At 41.3% G+C, this 12,688-nt stretch overlaps 1 protein-coding gene across 1 annotated transcript in view; it reads left to right on the top strand.

Annotated features, from left to right (window-relative positions):
- LOC140476966 (1-phosphatidylinositol 4,5-bisphosphate phosphodiesterase gamma-1-like) overlaps positions 1–12,688 on the top strand; it is a 217,236-nt gene that overhangs the window by 122,547 nt on the left and 82,001 nt on the right. Inside the window, exons 6-7 of the mRNA XM_072570007.1 lie at positions 4,739–4,819; positions 5,446–5,480. Coding sequence (XP_072426108.1) covers positions 4,739–4,819; positions 5,446–5,480 — 116 coding nt within the window. The remainder of the gene's footprint in view (positions 1–4,738; positions 4,820–5,445; positions 5,481–12,688) is intronic.

The raw sequence follows: 12,688 nt of genomic DNA, 5'->3' as shown, positions 1-12,688 counted from the left end.
AAGAAACCCTCCAGGGACCAACAAAAGGGAAAATGAGATCCATCCACTAAGTGGGGTATCATAGCAAGGCCATCCATTGGCATAGCCTCTGATTTTGAGAAATTAATTTTATAGCCTGAGAATGCGCTAAATGTATTAATAACTTCGATTAAGCGAGGTACGGACATCAGAGGATTACTGAGGAATAGAAGAACATCATCTGCATACAGGGTAATTTTATGTTTACCTGTACCAATCCTCAGGGCTGTTATATTAGGATCAGCTCGTATGGCTTCTGCTAGTGGCTCAATTATTAACGTAAATAACAATGGCAAGAGAGGACATCCCTGACGGCAGCCCCTACCCACACTGAAGCTATCTGAACCTAATCCATTGGTAACCACAACTGCTTTGGGATCACTATACAATGTTGAGACCCATTTGGTAAACACCTTTCCAATGCCAAACCTTTCCAATGTGTAAAACAAATATGACCATTCAACCCTATCAAATGCCTTTTCCGCGTCTAATGAAACTACTACTCCTTTCCCTGGTGGCAGGCTTGAATCATATTCAAAACCCTTCTAATATTATTGGATGATCTACGGCCCTTAATAAACCCCGTCTGATCCTCCTTTATGATATATGGCAGTACCCTTTCTAGTCTCAATGCTAACATTTTAGAAAGGATTTTAAAATCTACATTTAGCAAGGATATTGGTCTGTATGACGTACAATCTTCGGGATCCTTTCCTTTTTTAAGGATAAGAGAGATATTTGCCTCTTTCAGCGAAGGCAGGAGACAGCCCTGACTATATGCATAGTTATACATGTCCATAAGTGGACCAGCCAATATTTCTGTAAATTCTTTATAGAATTCAGCTTGAAAACCATCTGGGCCAGGTGCCTTACCGCTCTGAAGTAGCCTGATTGAGTCAAGTATTTCTTGGACTGTTAGGGGAGCATTTAAGACCGATACCTATTCCGGAATTAGGCCCAGAAAGGTCAAATTTTTAAAAAATGATTGCATCCTCCTAGTCCTGTCTTCACAATCCTGTGATTTATATAAATCAGAATAAAATTTTCTAAAGATTGCATTAATCTTTTTATGATCATGAGTCAAAATACCCGTACTTTCCTTGATAGACGTGATAGTTTGAGGGGCCTTTTTTTCTTTGCACAAAATGCTAAGTATCTATCAGGTTTGTCGCCAAATTCATATAACCTTTGTTTTGCAAATAATATTTCCTGCTTAGCCGTTTGGGTAAGCGTAGTGTTTAGAGCTGTTCTAAGGGCCGTAATCCTTTGCAATTTGACAATAGAAGGTCTATCAGCGTATGCTGTTTCAGCTGCTTTTAAGTGAGCTTCGAGCAGACGCTGTTGTTCTCCCTTTAATTTTTTCTGGGTCGCTGTTTAGGAGATGATCAAACCTCGCACATAAGCTTTGATGGTCTCCCACATCATTGATGGGTTGCTAGCCGTACCTAAATTAATTTCTAAAAAAGTTTTAAATTCTCGAGAAAAGTACTTTACAAATTTACTGTCTTTCATTAGGAAGGGGTCCATATGCCAATGCCGAGGGGATGTCTCATTGTTCCTCGCCTTAGTTTCCATATATACAGCAGCATGGTCAGAAATTACTATACTACCTATTTTACAGGATGATATGGAATTTAAAAAAATCGAGGGAGCAAAGAACATATCAGTTCTGGTATGGCATTTATGTGGATTGGAGTAAAAAGAAAAATCTCTGTCCTGTGGATGAAGACATCTCCATACATCTATTAACCCTAATTCTTTGTTCAGATCCACCAATTGTCTAGATCTGGGAGATACTCCTGCAGTGCTCTTGGGAATCCTTTCCGGATCCATAATACAATTAAAGTCTCCCCCTATAATTGTATCACGGGCACCAAGAGCCATCAATTTTGAGAAGGCTTCCGTTATAAATTTAAAGGGGTGTGCCGGGGGAGCAGTACAAATTTAAAATCCCATATTCTTCTCCATTTATAAGTAGCTTTAATCAGAATATATTGTCCAGATTCATCTTTTATCTGATTTAGGATTTTGAAAGGGAAATTCTTCTGGATAAGAATAACAACTCCCCTACTTTTTGAGCTAAAAGAAGAAAAAAAGGCCTGATCAAATCCACCCTGTCGTAATTTCAAGTGTTCTTTATCCGACAGATGTGTCTCCTGTAGGAGAGCTATATCAACTCTTTCCTTCTTAAGATTTGATAATATTTTCTTCGTTTTGACTGGCGAATTACTCCCCTTAACATTCCAGGTGCACCACTTAACCGTTTGATCAACCATAATCATCCAGGCAAATCCGAGACCCCTCGGGAGGGGACACCCTATCCAGAACATCCCGAGCATTGAGCATATAAAATTCACAAAAATAAAGGCTCTCTAATACACTCACTACAGTATAACAAAAAACTATTTCTAAATAATAAAAAAAATATAAAACGTATAAAACGTATTTAAACGGAGATTTTCCCCCTTGTTCCCAGGGGGTCTGACTTCCTTTCCAAAGGTCCATCGTATCCTCTCCCAACCAATGCCCCACCCTTGACCCAGGCGCTCCTCAATAGAATGAGGAGAATTCAGATATAATACAAAGCTAGAGTTAACAGTGAGCACCCTACCCCCACCCCCACCCCCCACCCACACCTGGATATATTTGGTAATGTTAATACCATGTATAAACATATATAACTATAAAATTACAACCTCAGCAAATAATAATTAAATATAATAATACAAAATAGCAAGGGAAAAACAACCCTGCTCCTAGAGACAGAGGTAAAATAGAATAAGGTAACCACCTCCCCCCACCAACATTAACTAAACCCTCCGGCTTATATATATACATATATATATATATATACATACATACACACATATATATATCCATACACACATACATACATAGTTAAATAGAGAACAAATAAATAAATCCCTCTTCCCACCCCCCAAGATAATATTAAACAGTAGGGTAAGAAAAAAGAAAAAAAGGGGGGATGTAAACTGGGAGAAAGGCAAACCAACATCCATTGTCTCTTACAATTTATCTATGAGAGTCCAAAAATTCCTTAGCCTTTTCTGGCGATCCGAAGTTATACACGGATCCTTCATGGTTAAAGCGTAGCGTCGCTGGGTAGCGTAAGGAGTATTGAATATTTAAGTCCCTTAAACACTTCTTCGCCTCATCGAATGCCTTCCTCTTACGGACCAGAGCTGGGGAAAAGTCCTGGAATAACATGATCTTGGATCCTTTGTAGATCATGGCTTGGGAATCTTTTCCAAGATTTCTAGAGGCTTCTAGGAGTATCTGCCTCTCCCTATAGCTCTGCAGCCGGAACAGGACCGGCCGAGGGTGCTAGTTTGAGCCGGGCCTGCGTATTGCAACCCGGTAGGCCCATTCCACCCTTACCTGGCCTGATCCAGCTTCCAAATTTAAAAGCTGTGGCAGCCACTACTCGAGAAACATTGTAAGCTGGTCTTCCACTTCCCATTCGGGAAGGCCCAGCAAACGAATATTTTTTCGACGACCTCAATTATCGAGATCGTCAATATGATTCTCTAAGGTCCGGACTCGCTGTTCGAGAGTCCGGACCTGATCCATGGCCGATTGCGCTGTAGTTTCGGAGGTCGCGGCCTTTAGCTCCGCCCCTCTGACTCGGCACTCGATTTCTTTAATGTCTCGGTCGTGCTTTTGCAGCGCGGCCGAGAGTGAGTCCCATCGATTTCGGGATTCTTCAATGAAACGTCGATCTTCACATCGAGTTTAGAGATCATTTCCACGAGGCTCGCCACCGTAGGTAAGTCCCCCGGGGCGGCTGTGGACGCCTCTGCTGCAGCTGGAGAGGGTGGGGGGGGGGGGTGTGTTCCTGCTTGCTGAGAGCTGCGGGCTCCCTTCCCTTTAGTCATTTTTGCTGAAGATTAAATTGTTTAAATTCAACAATGATCAACTAATTAAATTAAACAGTTATTTTAAATGATTTGGTGAGTGTGGTGGGGGTGGGTGACCCACTTTACCTAAGTCTTGGGAGGAGCACTGTAGACTCAGACTTGCTGGGTCGCTGCCATCTTGGATCCCCCATTCAAAAGTGATTTGATTTGATTTGTTTTATTGTAGTCATGTTCACCTCAGTACAGTGAAAAACTTTGTAAGCTGTACAGCCAGATCATAGCAAGTAAGAACGTACAGATTATAAGGTGCATACACAGAGTGAGGCATACAGGTTACACTGCAAGATCAACATTAACAAGGTCAACATTATTTGAAGTTAGAAAGTCCATTCAGTAGTCAAATAACAGCAGGGAAGAAGCTGTTCTTGAACCTGTTGGTGCGTGTGTTCAAGTGTCTGTATCTTCTGCATGATGGAAGTGCTTGAAAGAGAGCATAACCATGGTGGGAGGGTTCTTTAATGGCATTGGCAGACTTTCTGCAGCAACGAGAAATATAAATGGAGTCCATATGATGGTCTGGGCTGTGCACACAAACTTGAAGTTATTTATGTTCCTGGACAGAGTAGTTGCCATACCAGGTCGTTACTCACCCAGATAGATTTAATAAATTCAGAGGATTATGACAGAGCAATATGCACTTGGCTTATAGGGAAGGGATGAACTGGATTGGCTAAATCACATACAGTCTTTTCTGATATTGTAGCACAAAGCACCTTCAGCCATTAAATGTGTACAGAGGCTGTGAATTCATAGAACCTATGCTTTCTTCATCTCTCTGACAGGAAGTGGACACAAGGATGGACATGAACTATGCACAATTCGTTCTTTTCTACAGAAACCTGTTGTTTGATGCACAAAAATCAGTGAGTATTAACTTTGAGCATTGGACTGATTTCAAGCACATTGAGTGAATCCTTGTTGCCCTTTCTCTAACCTTAAAATGTGCCCATGGTTAGTTATTTTCAAGCCCATATGCAGGATGCTATTTCTTGCTATTTCCATATAACATATGCATTTGCTATAACATACACAGCATTTGTTGTGCACTGTAACCACAGGATCCATTATTCCCTGGAATATCAATGATCCCTATTCCTTGATAACATGTGCTGCATAAGAAATCTCCATGTTATGTGTACAAGGTCATTTAATGCATACATTTAATGTAATATTTTATAATATATATGGACGGAATCTCTCCGGTTCCTATGTACCTATTGTTAAAATGGCTTAGGTTGATATACTGAAACAAATCTGCCCTCTTTCACTTATGTTATATCCTCTCGATTACTCTTTGTAATCCATTACTTCTACGCAGATGTCAGCTGATCATATTAATTAGACTCTGTCCATATTCACCTCTCTCAGATATTCAGTGGCTGTTCAATAAATAAACCATGTGAATCTCTCAATTACACTGCACAATGTAACTAATTGCTAAGTGCTGGTCAGTCTCTGATGATGCAACCTTTTCCTTTTATGTGTACAGATAATAGAGCAGTTGGAGCTGTCTTTTCCTCTGAGGTAAGGAGCTTCTCATTGGTTTGAATTTGTTCTGATTTTTTAAAAATAGTTTTGACCATTGCCCTTACACTATTTAAAAATGAACTTTTGACACAATCACCCTCTGAACATCTAATTTTGAGCTCTTTTTGAAAATAATCAGGTTTAATTTTCAGCTGGCCAACTTTATTGTTTTCTTTTTTACTGAATGTATTGATTTTCCTGGGAACATATTATATGAAACATCAATGCAGATGATCCAGGCAATTGAGAACTGTAGCATCTGTGGATCGTGGATGTACTCGGCACAGAAGGAGACCAGTCAGTCTGTCATACCTTTAAACAACTTTTACTATTTGAAAGTACAAATATTTCTGACTGATAAGCAAGAGTGTTAGGTTTAGTCTAGGTTTAATCTTATCACTCACTTCTATGCCCACTTCAAATGATCACAGAATCACAGTCTCTGCATGACACAAAGGAGGTCATTTGGCCCATTGCACCTGCACTGGTTCTATTAGCTAGTGCCAGTCTCTTGCCTTTACCCCATATTTTTGCACATTATTTCTATCCAAATGACCATCTTGAGTGCCTCAATAGAACTTGCCTCCACCACATTTCCAGGCAGTGCACTCCATATCTTAACTACTCACTGTGTGAAAAATGTCTTTCCTCGCAACATCATCATTTCATCTGCAATCACTTTAAATCTATGTCCTCTTGTTCATTTTTCAATTGTGAGTGCGACCACCTTCTCCATATCAACTTTATTCAGCTCATTCATGATTCTGAAAATTTCTTTCAAATCTCATCTCAGCATCCTTCTTTCCGAGTAGAACAGCCCCATCTTCTTCAATCTATTTTCATCACTGAAGTTTCTCATATTTGGAGCCATCCTTGTAATTTTTTTTCACTGATGGGAGAATTTCAATTCCACCTCTTTCTACTCGTCATTCTTGGAAAAAAATACATTCTTTATTCTAAAACTGTGCTATTAAAACTTAGTACTGACCATTGACTGCTAGGGTTATACAGTAAAACAGTTAGTTAGAAATTTCCAATCCACAAGTTGTTGAATCTTTTCTCTTATTTTTGTCAAGATATTTACAAGAATACCAATATAAAGGCAAACTATATGAGAAAGAGAGCTGATTAATTAGCAAATGGATTCTGACTGGTAGAGGTGTTGCCATGGAGAATGCATCAGTCAGGTGATGATCGAAAATTAACTGCCAAGCTTTGTTTAAATTTAAACCAGACAGAGTGACTCTGATTTGGCATGTCATGGTCCTGAGGAAAGGATCAGAGAATGGCTGTCACCTATTTCATTCTGCTTAAACCTGTTCTTTCTGTCTGCAAAGAACATCGCCTTGTGTATTATTGTATGTAGCTTCCAGTTTGAGCAAGAGTCAACCTGTCTGGTTTAGGTAGGAGAAGTTCATTCCTTCAAGGGAGGGGTCCACGTTTGAGAGGGGAGTAGTGATGAAAGCACCCCCTTCTCCCTGTCTCACCCTAGCAGGATAACTTGCCAGGCTCCCCTCCCTCACTGACTGATTCCCTCCCGCTGGTCTCAAAGTTACAGCTGGAGCAGAGAGCAACCCTGAAATTAATGAATAATTTATGTGAGAGTGGACGGTTTGCCCTCAGCCCTTCTTGCTTCCCCTGTGACATTGCAGACAAGTTCAGACGGGAGGGTAAGTGTCAGCTAGGCCATATGGGAAATTTTACAGGCTCCTTACCCCCCATTGGAAAAAAACACTTATAGAGTCATAGAGTCATACAGCATGGAAACAGGCCGTTCGATTTAATCAGTCCATGCTGGACATAATCCCAAACTAGTTCCGCTTGCCTGCTCCTGGCCCATATCCTTCCAAATCTTTCCCATTCATGTATCTATTGAAATGTCTTTTAATCATTATAATTGTACCCACATCCACCGCTTTCAAAAGGCTCATTCCACACGCAAATCACTCTCTGTGTAAACAAGTTGCCCCTCATATCTTTTTAAAATCTCTCTCCTCTCATCTTAAGAGCATGCCCCCCTAGTCTTGATCATTGTAAGGAAGAGACATCTACCATTAACCCTATCTATTCCCCTCATGATTTTATAATCTCTGTAAGATCACCTCTCAATATCCTATGCTCCAGTGGAAAATGTCCCAGCCTATCCAGCCTTTCTTTATAACTAAATCTTCCACACCCAGTAACATCCTGGCATGTCTCTTATGAGCTTTCTCTAGCTTAATAATACCTTTCCTATAACTTGTGTGGATCTGTAAAATTCTGTACAGTCACCATTGTGCTGAGACATTTAATTCAAGGCTTGTAAAAGCAGCCCCTTTTGAACAGAGTTGAGTAACTATCTGCTCTAAGATTTGATACTTGGTCTGTACTGTGTGGGCTCATCACATATTATTAATATTTTGGAACTTCCATTCTAAAGTGGATAGAATCACTCATAGCTTTAACTTTGATTCGTACATCTATACTGTCTGTGTTAAGAAGGGGAGATGCTGTTTCAGTTTAAATTTTGGGGTCTGTGAGTGGAGCTGGGATCACTCATGTGCACTTCAGTGGGGCTTTCAAAACCCTGAGGTGATTAAATCAGTGCCTTATAAATGGGAGAGAGAAAAAAATGAGTCCTGAGCAACATGGTGTTTTATGACACAGGGAGACAGAGACAAAAATAATTTATATTAAAAGCAGAACTATCCAGAAGGTATACAGATTTCTTGCAGAGAGAGGCTAGTCATTCAGGAAAAAATGTCTGTAACATTAATTGAGCAGTTTAGCAATGTCTAAACCATTGTGAGTGTGTGTCTGTTACAGAAATAGAAGGTAATGGAAAATGAGTTTAAAGAATTTATTAAGAAATAAATTAGTTGTGTCAGTAGTTTGTTGAACAGTCTCAGGAAGAAACACTAACTAAAGAAGTAGCATCAACTGAGTGCAGAAATTTTCCAAAAAGAAACCAAACACAGCTCTGCCCACTGAACAGGGAACCTCAGTGTGGAATAATAATAAAGAATACTGGTAAAGCTCAGCAGGTCTGGCAGCATCCATGGCGAGAGAAACAGAATTAATGTTTTTAGTCTGATATGACTCTTCTTCCACGTTTCTGAACCTTAATGCGGAAACAAGGTGACCCTTCACTGAGATTTAGGTATTTGTCAGGTTGAAGGTGAAATGATTTAACCTTTATCTCTGAAATTTGCAATAAGACTGTTTCAAATAATTCTTATATGGTAAATATCGTTAGTGACTTTTCCTCATATTTCTAAGAAACTTCCATGTTCTTTTGTGAAAAATACAGTGGCAGCCCCTTGTGAACATGTTCAGTGACTTAACAACATGGTAACTAAATTGTAAAGTAAAACTTATGGTCTATCAAGCCAGATATCACTCTGGGATCGGACTTGTCCAGTATTACCATCAACTAGGATCATGACAACTGAATTAATTCATTTCAGTGCACCTAGGAGTACAGGTGCTTTAGATGCAATCAGCAACCCCGATGTAGTGATGTGAGTGTTCCCCACTCTGATCACTCTGATAGCAGCTTGGGATGCATGTAAGAAAACCAGGTAAACACAGTGTCGTAATTGTAGATCATAGCCCTGGATCACCTAGGGACTCATTCAAATATTATTTCTAGCATATGTTTTTCTTTAAAAGAGTACAGGTTCAACTAAAAACAAAGAGATTGTGGATGAACATTCATGATGGTCTACAGAGTCCTTTGGTGGACATATGGAATGTCGCATCTGGACATAGTCAGGGAATCTTCAAGCAGAATGCGCAAAAGGGAAAAAAAAATAATAAGAGGCTGTTTACCCAGCCTCTCTCAGCAGGATGCTCTCTCCTGTAAACATATTTGTGTTTACCCTTTAGAGATACCCAAAATCACTGTTGTGTTAGTTGCCTTTTTTCCTGGTCTGGGGACTAGTGTGCTGTGAAGGTCACAGCTTGGAACATCCATTAAGGGAAGGGAAAAAAATATTCTCTCTCACTCCTAGTGCTGCCAACTAGCCACTGTTGAAAGGAACCAGGTCAAAAGAATTTCAATTAATCTGCAAAACCATGAATTTTAAAATCAATTGTTCAACTATCAATGTCAATGCTATTCCTAATAGTCACCTAATAGCTGCAATGTTTAACTATCTGCTTTTCATGAAAGATTCAAAGGATGACCCTTTTAACTTGTATCTTTTTTTGGACTCACTTCTAGTTTCTAATCCGTGTGTATGTATATTACATTCCCATTTCTTCTTGTAATTAATAGCTAATAAATTCAATCTTTTTTAACTCAAGAAAGTCTGATCAAATTGATTCCTTTTAAGATATGGAATCATTTGGTCTGGGAGAAGGACGAAGAGATTTTTTAAAAAATTAACTTTGTTGTGACCAATCAAAGCAGCATCTGAATAAAGAAGCCAATCCATCCTTCCTAACACAGGAGCTTAGCAATTTGGGGTATTTCAACTGGAACTATAATGACTAGACAACCTTATCCAAGGTCTGTTTATAATAAACTAAGTAACAAACTGTCCATTAGACAGACTCAAAAGCAAAAAAATTGTACTCCTATCTCAATTCTTAAGTTTTGACTTAACTGACCTCTTCATTGGGGCAGCACAGAGGCTGAGGGGTTAGCACTGCTGCCTCACAGCACCAGGGACTTAAGTTTCATTCCACGTTCAGGCAACTTTCTGTGTGGAGTTTGCTCATTTTCCCTGTGTCTACATGGGTTTCATCCAGGTGCCCTGGTTTCTTCCCACAGACCAAAGTTGTGCAGGTTAGGTGTATTGGCAATGCTAAATTGTCCAGGGATGTACAGTCGAGGTGGATTAGTCATGGGGAATACTGGATTAGTGGTGCTGGAAGAGCACAGCAGTTCAGGCAGCATCCAATGAGCAGCGAAATCGACATTTCGGGCAAAAGCCCTTCATCAGGAATAAAGGCAGTGAGCCTGAAGCATGGAGAGATAGCTAGTCATGGGGAATGCAGGGTAACAGGGATAGGGCAGGAGGCTGGTTGTAGATGAGATGCTCTTTGGAGGGTCAGTATGGATTCAATGTACTAAATGGCCTGCTTCCACACTGTGGGGATTCTATAATTTCTTTTCCATTGACTGTGGGGCAATTATATAATGTGTTTCTAAGCCTGAGGGCCTAAACTTTTTATTATTTCTAACAACTTGAAGACTTTTATACATGCTCTCCCAGTTTTGAAACTCCACAGCTGAGCAGACACTTCTGCCTACGTTACTTCTTACCCTGAGCAGAACTATTCTCTGGCTTCTTCTGAACAGATCACTAATAATAGTTGCCTCTTTTGTCTGAAGCCAAAACAACACTAATGACATTATTTTCATTTACTCTACCTGTCATAAACTCACCACCTTACCAACATTGCAGAATTCCTACCGTGATTATAGTGACATGCTTTTTTAGAATGACATTATGAGTGTTTTTTTACAATGAAACCTTCACAGAACTGACCAAACTCCCTCTGCTTCTATTTTAAAATACAAATTCCAATGGCGATAATGCTAGCTGTTATACAACTTTAGTCATAAGACATTAAATTAATTTTGCCAGAAGAGTTGAGAGATGAATTCTCTAACTGTTCAGTTGTTTGAAAACCAAAAAACCCAAAACATTGCTAGCCTTCTCTCAGTCTGAAGATTGTGGGTTTGAAGTCCACTCCGAGAAGTATAAGCACAAGATCTATGTTAGCATTTCAGGCTGAGAGTATATAGCAATCATGGAGAGGTTATTTTTTCAATGATTCTGGATTGTGGTGCTGGAAGAGCACAGCAGTTCAGGCAGCATCCAAGTAGCTTCGAAATCGACGTTTTGGGCAAAAGCCCTTCATCAGGAATAAAGCCAACGTAGAGCAGTTGATCTTCCGTAATTACACCGGCACCACTCCCCACCTCTTCCTCCGCTACATTGATGACTGCATTGGCGCCACCTCGTGCTCCCACGAGGAGGTTGAGCAATTCATCAACTTCACCAACATATTCCACCCTGACCTTAAATTTACCTGGACCATCTCTGACACCTCCCTCCCCTTCCTGGACCTCTCCATCTCCATTAATGACGACCGACTTGACACTGACATTTTTTACAAACCCACCGACTCCCACAGCTACCTGGATTACACCTCTTCCCATCCTACCTCTTGCAAAAATGCCATCCCATATTCCCAATTCCTCCACCTCTGCCGGATCTGCTCCCAGGAGGACCAGTTCCACCACAGAACACACCAGATGGCCTCCTTCTTTAGAGACCGCAATTTCCCTTCCCACGTGGTTAAAGATGCCCTCCAATGCATATCGTCCACATCCCGCACCTCCGCCCTCAGACCCCACCCCTCCAACCGTAACAAGGACAGAACGCCCCTGGTGCTCACCTTCCACCCTACCAACCTTTGCATAAACCAAATCATCCGCCGACATTTCCGCCACCTCCAAACAGACCCCACCACCAGGGATATATTTCCCTTCCCACCCCTTTCCGCCTTCCGCAAAGACCGTTCCCTCCGCGACTACCTGGTCAGGTCCACGCCCCCAGACAACCCACCCTCCAATCCTGGCACTTTCCCCTGCCATTGCAGGAACTGTAAAACCTGTGCCCACACCTCCTCCCTCACCTCTATCCAAGGCCCTAAAGGAGCCTTCCACATCCATCAAAGTTTTACTTGCACATCCACTAATATCATTTATTGTATCCATTGCTCCCGATGCGGTCTCCTCTACATTGGGGAGACTGGGCGCCTCCTAGCAGAGCGCTTTAGGGAACATCTCCGGGACACCCGCACCAATCAACCACACCGCCCCGTGGCCCAACATTTCAACTCCCCCTCCCACTCTGCCGAGGACATGGAGGTCCTGGGCCTCCTTCACCGCTGCTCCCTCACCACCAGACGCCTGGAGGAAGAACACCAGTTTCCTCATTTCCCCTTCCCCCACCTCACCCTAGTTCTAAACTTCCAGCTCAGTAACTGTCCCCTTGACTTGTCTGAACTTGTCCTACCTGCCTATCTTCTTTTCCACCTATCCACTCCACCCTCTCCTCCTTGACCTATCACCTTCATCCCCTCCCCCACTCACCCATTGTACTCTATGCTACTTTCTCCCCACCCCCCACCCTCCTCTAGCTTATCTCTCCACGCTTCAGGCTCACTGCCTTTATTCCTGATGAAGGGCTTTTGCCCGAAACGTC

This window comes from Chiloscyllium punctatum, chromosome 5 (genome assembly GCF_047496795.1).
Source record: "Chiloscyllium punctatum isolate Juve2018m chromosome 5, sChiPun1.3, whole genome shotgun sequence".
In the NCBI taxonomy this organism is placed as follows: Eukaryota; Metazoa; Chordata; class Chondrichthyes; order Orectolobiformes; family Hemiscylliidae; genus Chiloscyllium; species Chiloscyllium punctatum.
The sequence above is the reverse complement of the archived record's forward strand: the minus strand, read 5'-3'. Positions and strand labels throughout refer to the sequence as shown.